Consider the following 23,446-nt stretch of genomic DNA (forward strand, 5'->3'; position numbering starts at 1 on the left):
TAGGTATATCCCTTGCGGTAGGTGTTAATTGTGACGTCCTTGTTTTGTGAGCGAAACCCACGGCGCTTTCTCTGAAAGTTATGATGCAAGGGCAGGTAACTCTATGATATGCAAATACAGAAGAATGCTACTGTGATGTTCAAGGTAAAAACATCATAGCCATAGTCACAACTCGAAGGACCGGGCAAGTACGAAAAATTCTTTGTGCAAAACCGCAGGTACAACATGCAATGGAGATTAGAACACGATAGGTATCACCCCTGTCTGGAGTTGGACGTACCCCCTTCCCTCTCTGCCCAAGTCCTCTGACATTTTTGGGAAACCTTTCCTACTACATTATTGTATTCCAGAAATTAACACGTACGAAAGGATGTTATCACGGTTTTATGACAAAAACACAAACTCATTATACATTTACTGTTTTATTATGAATTGCATGAAGAACCTTATTTGTCTTTATTTAAATATTATCAACAATACAGAAAACAAATCATGCTATTTAGTCACGTGATCGAATTAAAAAAGAAAAGATCTAAACGGCGGCGGACAACAATTATATTTCACTTTTAAGAAACCTTCCCTTTCACAAACACCAAGTCGCACCTTGTCGAAAGAGCATCTTTCGTCGCACGAACAATCCGACAGATCTACAAAATAAATGAAATAATAAAAACCTGAGGTGATCCGTACAATTTTATTTACTAGATTAAAATCGAGTGATTTTATACTTTAACCGGTTGAATGATAAAGATGTGTCAGTTGTTGGAGCAATCAAAAGTCAAAAGTTCTAATACAATGAGAAGACTCATATAGGTTATGTCTGATGTCTCATCCTATTGGCGTTTAGCACTCTTGTTAACAAAATGTTAAGAATCGCAAATTGATTGAATTTTCAATTAAAATATTTCATTTACTAAACCAAATATTTCACTCGTTATTAAGAATATAACCGACTAACTTACCAATTGGTCCACGGCCAAATCCCCTTGGTCGAACTGAAATGACAATAGAACAATGGAATATATTCAAACTAGAAACAAAATTTAGCATTGCTAATATGAACTTAGACGTGTTTAAGTCCCACTTGTCGACTTCGACTTCCATTCAAAACTATAGATATATATATTGACATATATTATTTATTAATCAGCAATTACTTAATTGACTGTACAACGCCTTATCTTGATGTGTATTAGTTTCGCAGAACACCACATAGATCATTGTTTCTGTAAAGGCATTATGCTAATAATTCAAACATAAAGAACTGTGGTACGACGCCCATATCCATATGTCAGAGAGCTCCAAATCAGAAATAAATTCACAGGGTTTTTACCTCCTATTTTTCAGCTCAATGCTGACTTTACTGAATTTTTCAATGCTGAAATTGAAACTTTCAAAGAGTGTTTTACCCTTTTTTTTACACACATCCAAAACAACATGTTAAGTAGCACCTTTTATTTTCGGTTTTATTTAATGCCTGGCCTTTCAAACATTCCAAATGGTTAATATGAATCAAGAAAATTTATCTATATGGCAGTCATATACATAAATTTTCTTAAATCATATAAACGTCGGTTTTATATTGATAAATTCTATGAACTATATTTACACAATTTAGACATTTTTATACGACAGGGTTTCGCATGTGTATTTCAATTTGCCTATTTTCAATCTCATTCCTCATGGACCATATCAATTTTTATTTTTCATTTCAAATGATCTTAAAATAATCACAAGTCATTTGAGTAGACAATTTGATGAAAAACTCAAACATCAATCTAATTATGCTGACACAGCAATATTGCAACAGTGCAAAGAATTCATGAAATGAAGTATGGAAAGTTTATGCGGTAGTGAAGATATTCGTGTAATATTCATGTCATCAATGTGTTATTTTTCCATTTAGATTTCCTTTTCGGCATTTCTCCTTTTATTTTTTTTCTTTCTTCATATTGTATGATTGTTATCGATACAGTAAATTTTAATTTTGATCTCAAATTTCCATCTTTATAGTATCTATTATATAGAATTGTTTTGATATTGTATATAACAGGATACTTTGCTGATTACATTTTTGTATCATTTTTATTTGAGTTTAAACATTACTTTTTCTTGAATATTCATGGATTATCAAATGCATAACGCATAACTAACCAGGCAGCCATAACTTACAATAATGTTTCTAAATTGCAATATATCTTTCATTTAATTTTATCATGAATATATTTGTCTTTATCACCGTAAATTTTACTGTATTAACGTATAATAACACAATTTTTGATTAATACATTTCTTAATATAGTTAATCAAAATCTATCATTATATCATATAGGACAAGGAAATAGTTTTAAAACGTCTAAACTTGATCATTAACATTGGGTAAATTGTATTAATAGGATAACTTTGACTTCATTTTCTTTTTGTATTTTTTTAATTTTTAAATTGAAGAATATGATTTTTAAAATCAAATTATCGATATAGAAGACATTTTTGAAAATAACTTAAACATCTGAAAATCAATGTCGATGACTAAAGATAAAGCTTCAAGTTTCAACACCAAACAGATACAGGATTCCGAAGGTTCACCAGGCGCTTTTGTCGTCTGTGTAATGGCAGCCAATTACAAGGTTGTAATAAGGATGACATCAAGAACCACAACCCGTGTTAAGTGTTGTATTTATAGTACGCTTATAACTTTTGAGACTGTGAAGATTTTCAAACTCGTTTTATATTTAGCTTAAGGTTGTGGACCAATATTACTCTTTACATTAGGTGCTATCTTCCTCGGTTTGAACGACCGTAAAACTTATGTAAAATATCATTTTTAAGGGCGCAAGGTTTTTCCCCCATGTCTTTGAAAATTTTTTCTAACAAAGTGTCGTTTAATGTATATGGCCAGGTTGTATCGGTATTATGAGATTACGTGATATTTTAGTTTTAAATCGGAACTGATGTTAAGTTCCAAGGGATAAATGAGATTTTAAAAGGGACTTTACCGCAAAGGGTATTGTTTACCAACACTTGTACACATATGGTAGTTGTTATGATAAACATGGGTGTGGGTACTTACATAGACTCCGACCACGTAATAAGGCCAACTGCCTTTGTCTCACTGCAAATATAAAAAATATATAAAAAAAATATAAAGAAGAAACTAATTGTCATAATGTGTAACAGTACTTCTAGGTAGGTCCATGTTTTTATAGGTACTGCACTAAGAGTTAAAGTTAAATATTTACATTTCCGTTTTTTTCTTTGCTATATAACCTTACCGACTTTGAAATTATTTACACTTGTGTAGACGCAGTCGGTTATAGCGCACGAATACATATACCGGAACACTGACTTCTGCAAATAGTGTTAATGCGCAGCAGATTTGGACTATTCTTTCTGTATTTTTTTAATTCTTCATTATTAATAATTTGAATGTATTGGAAATCTTAAATATATTTCAGAAAAAAAGCAAATGTGCGTCATTAAAAATAATTGTCCAACAAATGTAGTTTACACACCAGTTAACAACAAAAAATAAAAATCATTTCTCAAACAATGTCAATAACTCCAATAAGAAGTACATGTATACCAACGTTACAGCCATTCTCAGTCGTACATGTATATGATGTGAATTTCCATCCCTTTGACTGTCATACATGTGCGTGAAATTAATTCCCACGTATATTATCATACTTCACATTACGACGTTTGATCCCACACGTCGTCATACTAGATTTACATAATGTTAAATGTCGGACGATTTGTTTATTTCTTTGTTGTCATATACAGTCTTATAAGACTAAAGGACTAACTAGTATTAACTTTTGTTTACTGTCATACATCATAGTGAAATATATGGTTCACGTTTAATGTCGTTATTTATCATACAATGTTTGTATCACGTTTAATGTCATATAATTTATTTTACAATGTTGGGATCCCGTCGAATATTTCGTTTCTATTTAATGTCGTAATTTATAATAAATTTGATTTATTGATACAATAAATATATTTATGTAAGGAGGTATTACCACATATATGAACGGAGTCCGGCGATTAAGTCTATTTCAGCCCTTCATGTGATCAACGTGTGATACTTGACCATCAGATCAGAGGGTCAGTCAGTGCGTGTCCCCTCCATCAATTGATTTTTTTTTCTGATCGACTCTACGTTTTACCACTCTGATTGGTTCCAGTTTTGTATATCTATCTCTCAAAAAACCCTCACCCATCTCCACCCATTTTATAGGTATGTATTTTCGACGTTCGTTAGCTGTATTTCTTTTTACAATTTATAACTATTTGTTTGTGCTTATTTTTTGTAACCCATCTTTATTGAAACATATTATCATAAGTCATTGTACTTCATAATTATGTGTTCACTTTTTATAATGTCACAATTTTTTGTATGTCATTAATAAAATGACCTTAACAACCGTCTCCATCTCTGTTGTTTTACAATGTTTGTAGCTACCATAAATACTTGGTTTCTTTTTATGATCGTCATCTATTATAAACACTTGGTTTCCATCTAATGTCGTGATTATCATAAATATTTGGTTTCTATCTCATGTCGTAATATATCATAAATATTTGGTTTCCATCTAATGTCGTAATTTATCATAAATATTTGGTTTCTATCTCATGTCGTAATATATCATAAATATTCGGTTTCTATCTAATGTCGTAATATATCATATATATTCGGTTTCTATCTAATGTCGTAATTTATCATAAATATTCGGTTTCTATCTAATGTCGTAATTTATCATAAATATCCGGTTTCTATCTAATGTCGTAATATATCATATATATTCGGTTTCTATCTAATGTCGTAATATATCATATATATTCGGTTTCTATCTAATGTCGTAATTTATCATAAATATTCGGTTTCTATCTAATGTCGTAATTTATCATAAATATTCGGTTTCTATCTAATGTCGTAATATATCATATATATTCGGTTTCTATCTAATGTCGTAATTTATCACAAATATTCGGTTTCTATCTAATGTCGTAATATATCATAAATATTCGGTTTCTATCTAATGTTGTAATTCATCATAAATGTTTGGTTCCCGTTTACTACAAAACGGCACAATCAGATTGTATTACAATAACTGTGTAATGTCATATTTCCTTAAACCAGGTTTTTTCTCCTATGTAGTGTTCTCTTTTTGTGTACCTGGTCCTCATATCATAATAGTCATTAATACTTACAGAGTGGACCTATAGGCAGAAAAGGAGGAAAAAGACTTCTTCTTCTCTCTTAAATAAAAAAGATTTAAAAACATTTACATAAAAACAGCAAGTTTTTTTTTCTTTCTTTCTTCATTCTTCTGTTAACATTCATTTTATCAATGGTGTACCTATTTAGAGATGCTCCAACTCCGACAAAGCATAAATGACATTCATCATTTGAACAATAATTGGTGTTTATTCATGTTTATATGTCTAATTAACAAAAAAATATAATAAAATAATTTATTTTGCCTGTGGTGCATGCGCAATCAGTATTTTATTCCATATAGGATATAGTGACAAGGAATTTTTTCGGGATGCAATTAAATATGTTTCATATTTTTAACTTAATGTAAAATTAGAAGCTCAAACTTTTCAATGGTGGTTATGGTGTAAAGTAAGTAACTTTTGTGACTGAAGAAAAATACTATTGTGCGAATATTAAAACTCATCAGAGAAAACTCCGGTAAATTCACAATTTATGTCAAATACCTATCTTTGATTCACAATAAAGCACACCACCATATTACTTTTTATTCCATATTTAACTAAGGTGTGAATTTTTATTTCCAAAAATCTATATTAGGAAAATGCCGTCAGAAAGTTTTTACCTTTAAACAGAGCAGATCCTTAATTTATATCGTGTAAAAAAATCGCAAACAATTTTGTATAACTCAATGAAATTTAAAAAATGATTAATTTTTAGTCTATTTGATCAAATATAATACCTTTTAATGTATGATTTCACTATTTCTTTTTTTTTTCAAGGAATTTTACTTTGAACTCAATAATAAACGTCAATGTTTTCCTTGTGTTATAGTGATAGGGAAAATAAACATCAACCAGAAAGTCAGAAGTAGTATGAAAATAAAGAAAAAGTATTTTTACACAATCGGATAATATTTTGATATGGAAATATTTTACACAAATTAATTAGCACACGACTTTCAGTTCCATAAATCGAGTAGTAACGAATAAAATGCTATCTTAAATTCAGCCTATATTTTTTGAAAGTATTTTGGCAGCTTCTTCTGATAGTTTGTAAAATCATGTTTTAGAAAATAAAATATCCCAATTCAATGAATTTAGAGAGTTATTGCACTTGAAACACCAATTAATTCTTACCTAGGATCAGTCGGTTTCGTAGATTAGGCAGAGGTACAATTCTTCTTCCTAATAAGAAAAAATATTGCATGAGATACCATACTACCGATTCTAATATAATAAGTTTTGGATACTAGAGAGGAAATTCTTTATTCTAAAACTGAAGCTAAGTTCAAATTACTTTAGGTGACTATGTTAAAGATAACTTCTAAAGTTTTCTTGATGATAGATTCGTCATATTGCCTCCTGATAAGGCTGTAAACAGTTTTTCGTTACATAATGGATTGAACTGAAAATTTCTATGCTATTTTCAGATGTCTTGATTCAGATTAATGTATCTGGTAAAATTTGTGACTTGTATGTAAAGCAACCGATGCTCACAATAACCTCAATTTATATTCAAATCACTGTAAACATACTAAAGTAATTCAATTTTGCTTGTTACAAGCATTTCCATTGGCCTTAAAATTTACTTTATCAACCCATAAAGGAACAAATAGGCGTCGCCGTTTGTAACGTCGCTTCTGATTGGTTGAGATGACGGTGTAATGATATCATAGACAAAAGAATTCAAAAAGAGAATGTCTTCAGTAAATCGAATAAGAATAATTAATTTTGATATATTTTTTATGTTATGGAGATACACAAAAAATCTTACTGTACTCTCATCATAAACCGCTACACTTAAATTTTTGTGTTATATCTACATAAAATCTGTTCAAGTCAATCCTTAAGTGAATATTCCATTAAATCTTGTCTCAAGGATTATAACAATTGTTAGCGAGAAGAAAATACTAGATACACTGTATTACACTTGGTAACTTAGAACAATATCTTAAGACTCAATCTTATCTAGTTCAGAAAATAATAGAACATTGGAAAGGCAATTGAAATTTCCTGTGATGAATATATGTGAATGCATGATTGTGCGGGTGATCATTTTAATGTAATACCGTTATATCAACTTCATTGATCTGACACTGTTTTATTGGAAAACAAAAAAGATCAAATAATGAAAATATAAGAGCCTAGTCTCAAGAGTCCATAATTAAAAATGGCACATTTTTGTGGATTTGTTATGTAAACGTTTATACATTGTGACTTCACGTTTATTTTTTGACGTCATTGAATTGGCAAAAGCGTTAGTGGAAGTTTGTCAATGAGTTTTGATTTATTTTTATAAATATATATGTATAGGGTCTACCATGAAAAAAGTAAGTATTCATTTCGGGTTAAATATATAGAAGAAAAAAACAACTCAATGAAACACTACCATTAGCGCTTTCGCTGTGTCTTGATGGCTCTCCAGGAATGGGACTAATTTATGTACGAAGTGATACCACACGATAACGTTTGTGTGGGACTATAGTATATCCAGTGGTAATGGAACGTAACGTTAGCGCGGGATATGACCATGGATTTAGGATAATTTTCATCACAAATCTATCAAACCAACATTTCGAATATAGTGACGTCAAAATGTGTTTCAAAATATCCATCTGAAGTAGTCTTTATGTCTCGTCATTCTCGAATCCTGACATCATTGTTTATATCAATATCAAATAATCACCCAAAGTCATCATTTTACAGTAGTCATACATATAAAATGTAATTTGCTACTCTAGTATACATGTATCATGATAACCAGTATATCGTTACAGAAGGACTAGCATGGTTGAATCAAAATGCACGTTACTCGACCCTTATTAACTTGTCTCAAACAAATATTCGCGGGGAATTTGAATTCGCGTTTCATTCCCCTCACAAATTAAAGCGAAGATTTACAGTATTACATGGGGCATAGTCATTCGATTACATAAAGGTTATGTGAAAATACATTATGAATTTTAAGTCTCAACATAGAGCTCAAACGACAGTTTTCATCTTCTACTATACATGCTTACCTCTTACGGTTAGTCCACTTACTTCGAGAGCTAAAAGGTCTGAAAAATAGATAAGGTATCTACGTAATATTAAATAGAGGATCTTACATGAGTGATTATGTCATATGAGATTTATTTAACGAGTTCGATAATTTGATATGTCAAGGCAAGTGGCATATCAAATTATTTAAAGAGTGTTATAAATCTCATATAACTTAGCTATGACTAGTATGTATGAAAACACAGACAAAACTTTCAATTTCGTTTCTATGTAAGAGTTGCGAAATCAGGCTCGGCTTTGACATTTCCATTTACCGCGACAATCGTTCGTGGTCATATTTCAATAATGACGTATTTATTACCTGTGTAGTCACAATAGCATTATTGCACGTGTGTTTTACGATATTTATGATATGGCCGAATGTCATGGCTGTACGGGTTAGGTTTGTGATAAATAAAATTTTCATTAAAAATTACATGGCATTATGTAGCATTGTATACTGTAGAGGTTTCGCTAATGTTTTCAAACCTATTGGCTATCTTCACGGCGTCCTAGTTAAATCTCGACGTGATTAATAGATGTAACTAGATACATGGGCCAGTAGGCTTGAAAATGTTAGCGGAATCTATACAATACCACATTATGCATTGCAATCAGTTACTAAAAATACGCTCTATGAACAAAGCGGATAGTATTTTGAACTTTTTGTAATAACCTTTAGACATAACTAATCTCTTTCCTTCATTACACTCGTGCTGTATCTTCTAATCAGGGTATCAATACACTCCTTTATCAAATATTCTATTTTATTTTTAATCAATATTAATTTATTCTGTAAACAGTACATATGCAACCATAACATACAACACCAAATACGCACTAGCTTTATGAGGATATATGCTTCATGTTTATGAACGTATCCTATGGAGATATATCTAAACACTTGGGATCCATATTAAAATTGATTACCCGCAACATACTCACTACATATCTTAATGTATTAAGTAAAAACACAATAATAAAGACCAGATTCGAAAATAAAACATTTCTCTAAGGAAGTCTTTACAACTAACAGGGATATAATTAGATTTAAGCACCTTACTGTTAACCAAATTCCATTTGCGTTTGATTTACTTTGACGAATTTCGCGATCCAAGTAAATTCGCGAAAATGTTTCTCCGCGAAATAATATCTACATCATCTGTATTGATAGGAACTATCATTCAATTATTAAATCCGCGAATGATAATCTTCGATGATAACTGAATAGCCACGTATGGAAGCTGGTTTACAGTGTTCAATGAAAAGAATGGTGATAAGGATAGCAGGTAGAATCGTAGATATATACATGCATAAGAAAAAAAAAAAAGAAAAAGAAAAAAAACGTTGATATTGTTTTCAGTAGAATAATACACAGTGTAATTTATATATATATATATATTGTTTTTTTATTTTAGATGGATATCTCCCTTACCTTTCATGTCCCTTAATTCACACAATAAGAACTAGATAATATGAATGTTAATTTTATAAAAAATATATTTTCGGAATTAAATTATGCCTATTACTTACCACTTCGAGTTAGATCTATGGTTTGCCCGTCGCTCAGAAACACTAGTGCGGCCAAAACCGCCAAGCCTAAAACTACAGCATGCTTCATGGTGTGTAAGTATTGGTCAGGACTGGGACGAGTACTTAACTAACACAGTATTTATAGGAGGTGTTTTCATATAAATATATAAATCCATCAACCTTGGCTATAGTAGATATGACAGATATACATTATAGTTCATCCTCTGGATTAATTAAACAGCTGCGAGGTCAAGTATCTAATTATGTATTATCTTATACACGCGTACCAATAGAGAATATATATTGTCAATCGATTCCTCATGGCAAATACTTGTAAAGGCCATAATTACCATTAAAAAATATTAGCCATAACTTGAGCGGCCGCAATCGACGAGTAGTTAAGATGTCATACAACCACAGGACCTCCACCTCTGGGTCGCTGACTTGAATCCACCCCGAGTAGCTTAGTAACCAGATAATGGCCGCTGGTTGATGGTATTTTTCCAGGTACTCCGGCTTTCCTCCGCCCTATACAAATTTAGTACCGAGTCTTAAATGTGATTCGAGTCGTGACGGTAGAATTACTGAATAAATACGTAAAATTTCACGTGAACAAGATCTAAATAAGATTATGAGTAGGAATACTGAAATAATGCGAAAACGTAGACTTATTTTAGCCGCATGTCTAGAATGAGTGAAGAACTGGTACACAGTGGAATACATGTATAGGAATACGGTAAGCTGTTACATGTAGGGAACATCGGTACAACTACAGCGCCATATAATGGAAGGTTTTATTAGTTTAACGTGTTGTAAACAGCCAGGGTCAATTAAGGACATACCGGGTTTGTTGGTGGAGGAAAGCGGGAGTACCAAAAAAAAAAAAAAACACCGAACAGCAGTTAGTTCCTTGCATCTGTCTCAAATGGGAATCAAACTCGTGACCGAAAACAGTTATAAAGAAGATCTTGTGAAAACCTCCTGTATGAACTCCAAGATGACAAAAACATTTCTGTTAATTTACTTGTTGTGCCCTCGGAAAGGTAAATAAAATGTTCACTTTGCTTTATTTCGCGTTGTCCTTGATGTTTAAAGTCCCAAAACGAAGTTGGTAAAATGTAGACGAGTAAGGGTTTTGAGGGGACACCGAACATAACGGTACGACTGCTTTTGTAATAGTCGTCATACAACAACGGTGCTTCGATAAAATGTATGTAATTAATCTTTATTTGTTTTCATACTAAATACGACTTTCTGATTAGCGGAATATTTTTCTTCATGCTACTATGAAGAAAAAATCCAAGAATGGCGCGATAAACCGACGTTATCATGACGTCACAATATGATAGTCGACGTTGCGTATTAATTTGGGAAAAAATCCACTGGAAAATAAATGGAATCGTTCGTTTAAAATCATTTTATTTTTATCAAGTAGTTTTAGAAATTAAGTATAAGCACTGATGTGTTACATAGGGTTATGAAATAGATTCTGTTTGCAAACTTTTATGAGAACCCAACGGCTTAAGAAAAATTCCATTAATTCTGTTATATTCATTTTAAACCACTGTAGATTCATTTTTAAATCATGTTCATAGGTGAAATAGATAATCAATTAGTGGAAAAACTCGTGACTACACGTGCAAATACAGTAAATTAACATTTCACTTGTCTTGGCTAGGGAAAGTGCTTTACACACCTAACAATCTTTATGAAGTATATATTAACAGCATAAAGATATTTCACTATACATCTATTAAATCAAATAACTATCGATTGCTGTCTTTACTTTCGTGTAAATGATGGATGACAATCGTTTCTCGAATATCATAACGTTTTTAGATCTCCTCTATAAATTAACACAACACGTGACATTAATGTAATATTCTGCTAATGTAGGTCAATGATAAGTTATATGAGGATGTTTTTAATGAGAACAATTATATGGTATATATGACCGTATCCACGTGATCCAGCTGTCGATCATGTGATCAGTGAGAAAACACATAATCGATTGGTTTATGCGTCCTCAATGATCCTTTATCCAAGTAAATTGAACAACAGCAGTAAGGGAAATGAACAACACCAATGTGATTCCACGATTGGGCCAGGAACAAAATCTGGTGGACCAATGGAAGAACTCAGTCCACAAACTGGTGGTAGTAATATTAATATTGGTAAACAGTTCACTCGGCAACTGCATCCCGGGCTGCTACAAGATAAAAGAAAAACTAGACTTATACCGGTAGAAAATTAAACAGACATCTATTGTAAGAAATAAGTTAAAAACAAAATCGACCTGATATCTAATGATTTTGCCCGTGTAACATTTAAGGAATACATTTTGATTTTTTTGAGGTTATGAGGGTATAATGATAATGGAGCCCGTGTACATTTTATGTAACCCGGCTTAATTTATACGGGCTCCATTATCATTATACCCTCATAACCTCAACAAAATCAAAGTATATTCCTTATATTTCGTTTTACATGCAAATTAATATTATTTATTCTCGCGATAGTTGTATATTTTCTATTAAGATACGCTTTTTCCCCTCTCCCGATATCATCAAGTAATTCGATTGAAAAGTTGATCGGAAAAGTCATTCATATACTCCCACCAAAAGTGGGGTCATACCCCATGTTGCTACGCCAGCGACTATTCCCGTAACAATAGAATCGCCGCACGTGTTGTACTATCATTGTGACGTCATAACAGTAACAATTAAGTGACGTCAGGATTTCGACGAAAATGGTTGCCTCTGAGGAATTTTCACAATACAGGTGAAGCTCTGTAAAATGTAGGTTGTTTTTGTTATGTGATAAAAGTATCTTATACTTGTGTTACTATGAATCTCGTCTCGAAGTTGTAATTTTTCCTCGCCACAGCTCGGAAAAACAAAAATATTATTTTTTAAGACTCGTTTCATGCAATCTTGTATGAAATAAGCATTCATTTTCACGTCTTATCATCGACACTGAATACCGAAAATTATTGTCATTTAACTTCTCTTTCATATAGACTAGAATTGTACAATTTCATGATGCATCAACCCAATTTTTGTAATGTCCTATAATTACTTTTTACATTTTTTTTGTTAGTTTGTTAATGAAAATAACGTGTTTTTTTCGTTATCAAATATTTTCCTCTCCTTATTGCAATTTTGTTTTCATTATTCCTTTTGTGTGGTTGGCTTCTGAAGTTTTCACATTTTGTCACGTTATATGTATGTAATCAAATACATTTGTAGATCATTGCTAATGGCAGCATTGCCGGTCGTCTTCCTAAAAAATAATAGAAGTAAATGTGATATATTAAAACTAGCATATCTCACATAATATATCAATAAATCATACATAACTGACGATCACGTTTCTATTCTTAAATAACTTATCTAAAAATATTTAACGTTCTTCCAATCAAGAGTGTCGTTTGAAGTTATAAGTTCCCGCACCGGGCGAACATTTTGATATGTTATCCGGGCGAACAGTTTGATGTGTTTTCCGGGCGAACATTTTGATGTGTTATCCGCGCGAACATTTTGATACGTTATCCGGGCGAACATTTTGATATTTTATTTGCCATCCGTCATCTATTGAAAATAGAATAGAGTTGTGAAAATCATCCAAAAATTTCTTGTTTTTTACACTTTACAATTACTAACACCAAATAAATCATTTCTCAATATTTTGTAAATGTGCAATTTTCCATTAAGGCAATTAAAATGTTTTACTTACGTGGAATAATAATTTGTCCGTTACCAAGACATACGAGTACAACCGAAATCACAAAGGCTAAAATAATTAAGTACTTCATCTTATTAGCAATTAGAACATTCTGGGACAATAGCTCGCAAATGCAGTACATATATTTAATGATTTTATGAAAAAAAATATTGATACAGTATATCGGTATTTTATTATATTTCAATGACAAGTAATGTAATTATAAATTCATGCGATATATAATAACAATTAATAGTACGTTTACTAGATTGTTCGTACCTGTTATGCATATTTATTAAAATTGATAACTCAAATGAGAATTGTTGCAGGTTTTTGTATAATGATATCAGATGCGCCATCATTCACATCAGACCAATGAATCATTGGTATTGTATTTTTAATTAAAACAGATATATATGTGCTGGTCGGTATTTTCTTGCTGCGTCGACGACACAACGTTTTGATATATTACGGTACTATGATTGCATAATGAGATCGTACTTATCAATACATGCTTTTCTCAGAGGATTTGATAGATGATTGATACGAATTTGTTTCCTTATTTAACAAGTAATTTATTCTCGTCGAATTTTATTCCGTGTCAGTTACGTATATTTTAACTTCGATATCACTGGGTTTACTATCACTGTTGTTATATCAACTCCTGGACCATGTCATAGCAAAACTGACGCCTCTGTGTGTGACAACATATTATATAGGTAGTGTGGTCATTTGAGAATAGAATTGAATAAAGGTACATTGTATGATTTTGTGGTTGGGCGTCGTTCTCTGTAATTATCAAGGGATGTTTCTGTAAGCTTGCGATAGCTCAGTTTTTTCAGAGTTGGCAAAACAGGCCCACACAATTATTTGACCGCATATATAATGATTTGATCCCTACAAATACAACTAAACAGAAACTATCGGCATGTGTATGGCGGAAAATCCACTGTCGACCGCTTAGTCTTATCTGTGATTAAATAATTACAAAAAGTGTAACGATTTGGTGTTCTTTCGACAAAACTTGTCGAAAACTCTGTCAAAAGAGTCATTATCGAGTGAATTAATTAAGCACATTATGTCTTAACATTTAAAATAATGCATCAGGGCCAAGTTTCATGGACATTCCTTAAATTTAAGGAATTCCTTAACTTAAATTTCCCTATAAAAAAGCATTACAAAACTTAAGGAAAAAATCTTATGTTAAGGAGCCTTTCTTAAAATATGTAATGCTTTCCTATGGAGAATTTTAAGTTAAGGAATTTATTAAATTTAAGGAATTTTCATGAAACTCGGCCCTGGAATGAACAGTGAAGTGTAAGTTGTAATAGGTAATTGTACTGGGTAAATTATTATGACTAAAAAACGTCAGTTATTGTCTCTCAAGTCATAAAAATAGAGGTATATTTTTGATACCATCATATGCGAATTAAGATATAGTATAAGTGTTTGTGATAAGAATGTTTTAATACCAACTAATGATAGATGCTTTGATAAAGCTATTTATGATATGTCATTTATACTCCTCTCTGACTGATCGTATCAGATATTATATGTGTACTGGGATTCAACCAGTAGTCGTGACGAAACAGTTGTCGTGATTGTATGCATATTTTACTGTACGTCCAGATTTCCAAATGTCTGGTGTTTCTGGCGAATAACTCATGCTATTGTTGTTTTGTTTTTGTGAAAATAATACCAGCTCAATGTGTTTCATGAGATGCAAACAACTTAATTTTCCCCAAATTACGACTACTGTTCCTTCATGACTACTGGTAGGGTCCCAGTATCAAACATACATATATACAATTGTACATGTATGTAATTAGAGTCAAATGCTATAACCAAATTGCCTATTATATTCTCTATTTCACAATGAATTTCAATATGTATCCTGGCTTTACTCACATCCAACACATATCATGGAATGGATAATTTAAACATTGTATACCATAACCGTAGAAAATTATTAAAGCAATGAATAAAATCAATATTTTTTACCAAACCGAATATATATTAGCAATCCGCAACAAATTTCATTGTTAAAATAATACATTTATGTAGATTTAATAGGAATTTGTAGAGCTGGGTCGGTTTCGTTTTCAAATTTCTTATCTATTTGGATAAAATAATGTTTCATTTATAAGCAGTAACCACAGCTATCTTAGTAATCAATTGACACTCGTCAGCCAATACATGGTCTGAACTCTACACTGAAACTGAGAAGCATAATGTTTGTCCATTGTCCATTAACATCATAACATCATAGAATTATAACCTATTGAAATTCAAAATTAAGATAAAAAAACCTGTAAATTACTGGAATGAATGAGAAGTGCCGAATGGTTCTCCTTCTCTGAGAGGGCACAGGTGTTTATGTCCTGTTTTGGTTTTTGGAAACGAATTCTTGTTACTATTGCATCTAAAATGGCATTAAGAATAACAATTAAATATGAATGCCATATAACATAATATTTTACTGCATTATGAAGAAAAATTAACACTAAGTAATAATACCTAACTAAAACATAAAGGTAACAAAAACGTTTAGTCCAAGAAAAAACATCTGATGATTAAAAAGATATGTATACCATTGACCCACAATGCCAAGAAACTGTACATTACCTATATTGCTTTAATTACCTATCGATCAAAGCGATTGTCAGTGTTAATTAACATGTTCAGAAGTATATGACCTCGATGTATTTATAGTTATAACTGACATTATTTGACGCCTTCTAATTAGTATATACATAATCAGTCATTGACTCGTGACGACCACAATGGTGATTATAATGATCCATTTTAGGTCTTCCCACTTAATTACTTTGTAATTAGGTTAATATGACATTAATGAGTTTTTTAGCATTACGCGGAAGCCAAAATCGTTCATAAGGAAAACCTAAATGACGTTTTGCATTAATCCCCCCTCCCCTCCCAAAAAGAAAATGAATAAAAAGAAATATGAAAAAAAAATTCAAAACTACTGAAATTAACATGAACGATTTTATACCGAAACAACAACTTAGTAAACTTAGTATGAATGCAATGATAAACGGATTCAGACAGTTTTGTCCTTTAACAATAACGAAAACGGGAATAAATATCAAATTCCACATTTGGGTGATTCTGACCACAGATGTAGTACGCAAATGACATTTAAAATTTGGTTTATGTACATGAAAATATACCTTTAAAGAACATCGAATTCTATTTACTTTTTAAAGTCTCCATACAATGTTATGTATATCAATGAATAAAATAACCATTGTGTCGGCAAATCATCAGGAGTTAGAAGAACGATATAAACATAGGGATATTTTCTCATTTTTCGTGATCGGAAGTAAATTATCATTTATTTACAAGTGAATTGGGTTATGACTGGGTTTTTTTTCAGTGATTTCAAATCCACATCTTGTGGTGTGTGCAATGTGTTTGATGACTACTTTGGATTCAATGTTCAGTGAAAAACAGGGATTTAAATTGCAATTTCCTAGCTATCGAGATTAACACTTATTTTTTTACCTTTTTTTTCACTAAATTAAGATGACCATTTTTTTCCTCAAAAATCTCAGGGAAACTATAGAATAATTTGGAAATGAAACAAGTACTGTATACAATCTCTCTTCCACGTGCTATTTACATTCGCGATTGTCGCGATGCATGTAACAGCGCGAAAGTTTACCTCCACGAATTAATGTCTACCTCTCTTCAATTGATGTGAATTTTCATTCAATTTATAAATCCGCGAATGCTAATCTTCGAACTTTTTGTGAAATAGAAATCGCAAAATTTAAAAGCCGCAAAAATGTTGGCTTATAGAAGTTTGTGGGAACTTTGATCTAGTTCTGGATCAAAATCTTGAATATGATGATACAAATTAAACAATTATAACGCCCATGCAAGAAAAAAGCTCATTGGCATTACAATTCTTGTTGATATATTTAGAAAACATTTCCCGAATCAAAGAAGATATACATAGAGGAAATAACTCCACTCAAACAGTCAAGACTAGGTTATTTTTTGTACTATCGTAAATGACATTTCAATAGAACCTTGATATAGATCAGACCACTCTTTTATTGAACTATCCTTAAAAAGTAACGATTTTAGAAAAGGCAAAGGATTATGAGATTTGATAACACTGTACTGTGTTACTTAGAATATACGGAACTGGTACAAAAATGTATTCTGTATATACAATTTCTTCTTCCAGTTTATGAACATATAGACCAAATGGGATGCACAATCAATCATTAGTGATCGACTATTGTTAGATTTGCTTCTAATGAACACCACAGGAAAACCTATATTTCATTCTTTATACAAGAATAAAATAAGAACCCTGCATGAAACTGAATTCAAAACAAAACTACAGGAATAAGAAAATGAAGAACACCTTAAGAGCAGAAATTGACAATAAAAAAGGTGAAATAGATAAAATAAGAATGATTAAAATGCAACGTAGTCGAATAAGATCTAGAGCAAAATGGACTGAAAAAGGGCAAATACTTACCATTTTGTTTTTGCTTAGAAAACAGAAACTTTATTTTTAAAAAATTGAAACGGTGTTTTAGAGTGTGGTTTAAAGTGCAAATTGTAAATAAATCAACTACAGATAGAGAATTAAGTGTGAAAAGATTCATTTGGTTTAGAAGGAACATTACTATTGCAGATTTTTTTTTCAGTTTTGGGAAATCTAAACAGACATACAATTTGACAATTATTTTTCTCGCATATCAGGGGATACTATCCTCTGTTAAAATATTTATCAGATAAGTTACCTTTAGAGAACCCTGCATTACGGTAATATTTTTTGAAAAATGATAAAGGAACGATATAAATTTTATGATATTTTAAATAAAGCTTAGGCACAACCAACTGGTAAAACAAAATGTGGTGAAAAAACTAATGGAAATAAATAACAAAGACTGGGCACTTATTTATCAAATGCCTTTTAATATAAAAATACAAAATTTGTATCAGTGGCTCCAATATAACAACTATCTCCCTATTCTAATTCCAAAATGTTAAAGGCAGGGTTGCCGCCATTAGTCCATTATGTAACATGTGTGGGAGGAATCAATTTTCTATGGGAAGATTCCTGCAAATTTGAGATACGTTACCCGAAGCATTATTTACATAGTTTTCTATAAACAAACAATCCTTCTTGTTTGGAATTACAAATCATGTGATGTCATGTGTTTGTGAACGTAACGTCCATACATACTGGAAAAAACGACGTAAATTTCGCTCACAAAATAATAACGTCACCGTGAATACTTACCCTCAAAGAAGGTAACTCTGTGAAAAGATTCCAAAGAAGGTAACTCTGTGAAAAGATTCCGAAATACAACTTTTTAACGTTACTATGCAACATAAAATTACAATGGAAAAATAAAGCCGTTTTTGGAAAGTATGATAATAGGATCAAGATTAATCAAGTGAAATAAAAAATAAGATAATTACCAAAAAGAGAACTTTGGATGTACAGAAGGATGAATAAATTGTACTGTATAAAATGTATTGTGAACCAACAATTTTAGCGTGTGATAAAATTTCATGTATTTCGGAGAGATCAAAATTTGCGAAAACAAATGTCTGCGAGATGCCACGCAAATAAGTTTGCTTACAATATATATGAATCGTGTAATGCTTCAAATACAACTTAGAGGAAAGGGTCAGTTTTAAAGTTGTATTTCATGCTAATTTCACTGTTACGATACGTCGCTTAAACATTTTATATTTGAAAATGGACATGTCACTGGATGATTTAGCTCCCCAAAAGCATATGGTGGCCTATACATGTATGAGTCCTAGTTTAGAATAAAGCGCTTTCAATCACCGCCTTTCGGATTTGTCGGAATTCCGAATCGTATCACGTGACTGACGTTCGATCAAGGTAACAAGCTTAAGCGCACATGTGTTTACCTATGTTTTCCTTCTGGCTAATATGAATAAATCGTGCTTGTATATGTCCACATAGTGAGTATTTGAAACATTTTATTATATATAATTCACACGTTCAATATTGCGTGTATCGCATATTGTAATGTGCAAGCATTATTTTCTATGTGAAAATCCAGTCTGCTGTGGTCGACATGCTTTGTTGACATTTTCTCTTGGTTTCCCAACTCTCGTGTTACTGCGAGATTGTCGCGATGATATTCGGAAGAGTTCGGACTGATTCGGCATCTTTCGAGCCTGTATTTTTACGTGTACACGTTAAAACGATTTTTCACTTTTATAATTAAAAAATGATTCCAGTGCTTTAACTTTATAAAAAGTGGTAAAATTAGAAAGTTTAAACTTCGGACAGACGAAGAAAAATGTGTATAACACTTAAACAGTTTTCACTATGACAAAAAGAGCGACAGTGATAGACCATACAACTGTAAGCTATAATATCTGTAAACACAACATCATTTCACTAAATTGTTCAGAAATTGTTACAAATGTTAAGGATAAGAAGAGTTTTACTACACTTGCATTACATTTTATATGCTTCAGTTGTTTGTATCTTACTTACGCGGTCAGAATCCGTTTTCGGTCATGAAAGTCATGAAAAAATATAAAAAAGCAACTTTTTTTTTCTTTTTTTTTTCTACGAAGTACTCCGAAAAAACACAGTTTCATATTTCATTGGATACGATCAATTGAACTCTGTACATGCCAACAACATAATTTTACCACGTTAAATACACATATTTTTCATATAAACACAACCAAAGCTAAACTTTATTTGCTAAATGGTTATATATCATATGTGTGTCCTGTTTTATTTATGTTCGCTCTACAAAATCTTCTAGATATAACGAAATATGTTTGTGAAAGAGAGCTTTTTACTTATTTTCAATTTGCTTAAAATCACTTTTGGTAATTAGTAATTACAAACGTAAAATAAAATTGTGGATTTAAGCAAAACTTGCTTAATCTATCGACTGTTATCGCTTTTGAATATACAATATATCATTTAGTGTGAGAATGATAGGTGGTTTTTTTGTTAAAGCTATAAAAATAAATTTACTTACCTTGATTAGCTCTCTGCGCATCACTAAAACATACCAAAAAGGCAAAGACAACAGCAATCATATACTTCATCGTGCTTATTCTTGACTTCAATAGGCCAAAATTCCACTGGTGCGGTATCTATAGTACGCAAGTTTTCATCTAAAATCGTTTATTTTAATTTTATATTTTAGTGATAGATGTTTTTGACAATGCATCCATTATTCATTGATAACAATTAAATTTGACCGTTTTGTATGTGTCATTAACAGACCTATTTCAAATTAATAAAAGATATCACACCTTTGATAAAAACAGTTATAATCATAACGGGATACAAATAAAGTTTTCAAGGCAATGGTTTGATATGTTTCATAATTCCGGTTGATATAGATTATCAGTTATTTTAATTTTCATTATAAGATGATATGCGTTGCCGGTCGACATACTGCAAAAAGTAACTTGATAAGTTTCGAAATCATGGCTGGTTTATAAGAACTCACTCCACATCAAGAATTTTGATGATTTATACTAGTAACTAAACTTATATAATGTATTCATAAATCTAATCATATAGCAAACCATCTTTCTCTCACGATGACGTTTGAGAAGCGTTTATAAAGGTACAATGTAGGTCAAAGTGTATTAACACGCTACCGATATGTGCAGATTGTGATATCACTCTATTCTGTTCCTCAATATCACATATTCCTGGAATATGCAAAGTCGAACTACATTTGTACTTCAGTGTCATCATACAAAAGATAAAAGCTCAAACACATCACGTAGCTTTGTCATTCAAGTTAAAAAAATCTCGACAATTAAGAAGTATAATCCGGATCTACCTTTTTTCAATATCCAAACATGAGAACAGAATTATTATAATGGTTTTATAATATGATAGTCAAATAGAATATCGCCAACTTTAATTTCTTTGAAAACTGTACATATAATTGCTTTAGAATGAAGCCATCACCCTTCATAAGAATTCACATATTCATTTTTCCCTGTTTTCAATAACAGGAGTCTTGTTTGGCTAAAATAAGTCACATAATGTATGCCTTAATGTTTCTTTGAAACTACGATTTTGATAAATAGAGCGAGATATAGCAGCTGCTGTTTTTTCACCCCGAGTTATCCTTCCTGTCACTGAAACTAAACATTGCAAAACCCAAGGTTTGTTTGTGTGCTTGTTTAAGTCTAACGGTCCATCGACAGATTAGGTCATTTAGAGCCAATCTTTAGGTTTTAGACTCTGTTTAAACTATTAGTATTTCATATTATATTGATATATTATATATATCACTTCTTAGGTGTACTTGAACATAACTTAGTTGGTATAAAATGTGTTACTGTTGAATCGTAAATTGTTATGATGTTTGTAAAGTCTGGCAAGAAAAAAAATGAATATTGTTATTCAGCATGTCCACAGGTACATATTTCTGTCACTAAATACTCATACCACTATGTTTACTAGTGTGTATAACGTGTGAAAGGAGCACTTGTCTGTGTGGATGTGACTTTACAAAAACATACACATTATCTACCAAACATCATTTTCCAATTATAAATACACTGTCAACGAACTTAAACGTCTGTCATGTACATATAACAAAGGTGTAAACTTACAATCTTACTAATACCAGCGGGAGTACCCAAACAGAGGTCATTTTTGCCCATCGCTTCTTGATTTGGAAAGTAGTATCACTTTTGTTTCCGATTATGTCCTTACAAATGTACCAAGATACGGTTGAACATATCCTACCGATCTCCCCAATTAACACCCGGTTATTCTTTGTATATTTTAACAGATATAAATTTCTTTATTAATTGTATATGATTTAATGACAATCTCGGAATTCATCATCAAGTTAATTATTTTCGATCTGATTATATAATAGCATTGTAACGATAGTTAATTTCCTTAGTTTCACCTTTTCAGTTCTGACGGAATGATACGATAGGATTAATGTTACGTGCAATTCACCATCTAATATCTATTTTAACTCCAAGCAATCGTAATGCTTTCATTTCCTTTCGTTTGACGTACACCTAATATAAGTAGCATTTTAGGTAATACTTTTTTCATTTTTTTTACGATTGTGCGTAAAAGTGTTTTTTAATGCAAATTAAACACTTAATAAGTTCTGGAAAAGATGATAATTTGAAATACAATGATAAACAATGTGTATCAGTATTCAGATTAATTCTCTACTGGTATACAGGGGTTCAGAGGTACATATAAAATTTACTACAAATAATGTCTTTCAAGCTGGTAATTTTCGCTAAAAAAATTGAAATTTCAATTTGAAACCATGCAAACCGAAATTCCAACGATTACAATTTCGAAGTCTGTCTACATCAAAATCTATTATTCAACTATAACAATTTATAATTTCGTTGATTAGATTTCTGCGATAACGTCGGTTTCCGGTTTAATCGCGAAAATACATTTCCCTCGAAAAAAGACAAGGCGGTATAAAATTGCATGAAAGTTAATTGTTATCAATCAATTGTTTTATGGAGCGTTTTGTTTTTCTCTTAGTTCAATAAACGGTCCAGGGCGTATCTATCATATGAATGCGGTGTGGTGGATGAACGCTGTTAGTCTTGATGGAGTTTAGCAATTAACGTTAACTATTTAAAACGCTTTTCATCCGGATGATAACTGACTCGGAACTAAAAGTCACGTGATTGACCGGAAGCTTAATGGCGGATTTAATACGGTTGTCTGGCATGTTACAGTGGAGTTATCGATGAAGATTTCTCTAGATCACCAATTATACGCTGGTAGAGTACTTTAAACCTTTACCGGTGATATTTTCGTAATCAGTTTTATAAGTGCATCAACGTTTCTTGCATGCAAACATCAATGAATGTGACCTAATGCGGTACATAAATAGCTTTTATAAAAGTG

The 23,446-nt window shown here is 31.5% G+C and overlaps 1 protein-coding gene across 1 annotated transcript; it reads right to left on the reverse strand.

Moving 5' to 3' along the window:
- Positions 1-503: 503 nt before the first annotated feature.
- On the reverse strand, positions 504-12,438 carry LOC138334491 (uncharacterized). Its single transcript, XM_069283149.1, has 7 exons — positions 12,434-12,438; positions 8,247-8,305; positions 6,364-6,411; positions 5,218-5,265; positions 3,071-3,112; positions 963-995; positions 504-647 (listed from the first exon to the last, which is right to left on the reverse strand). Exons 1-7 carry the CDS (start codon positions 12,436-12,438, stop codon positions 517-519), a joined length of 366 nt encoding a protein of 121 aa, XP_069139250.1. The 3' UTR covers positions 504-516.
- Positions 12,439-23,446: the final 11,008 nt, after the last annotated feature.

The sequence above is a fragment of the Argopecten irradians genome, chromosome 11, assembly GCF_041381155.1.
Source record: "Argopecten irradians isolate NY chromosome 11, Ai_NY, whole genome shotgun sequence".
Classification (NCBI taxonomy): Eukaryota; Metazoa; Mollusca; class Bivalvia; order Pectinida; family Pectinidae; genus Argopecten; species Argopecten irradians.

Bases quoted from the DNA above. Each gene is read 5' to 3' on its own strand.
- LOC138334491 (XM_069283149.1), bottom strand. The intron at 3,113-5,217 runs GTAAGTATTAAT...TTATATTTGCAG, and splicing joins TCTGCCTATAGGTCCACTCT to TGAGACAAAGGCAGTTGGCC. The intron at 648-962 runs GTAAGTTAGTCG...TTTATTTTGTAG, and splicing joins ATTTGGCCGTGGACCAATTG to ATCTGTCGGATTGTTCGTGC.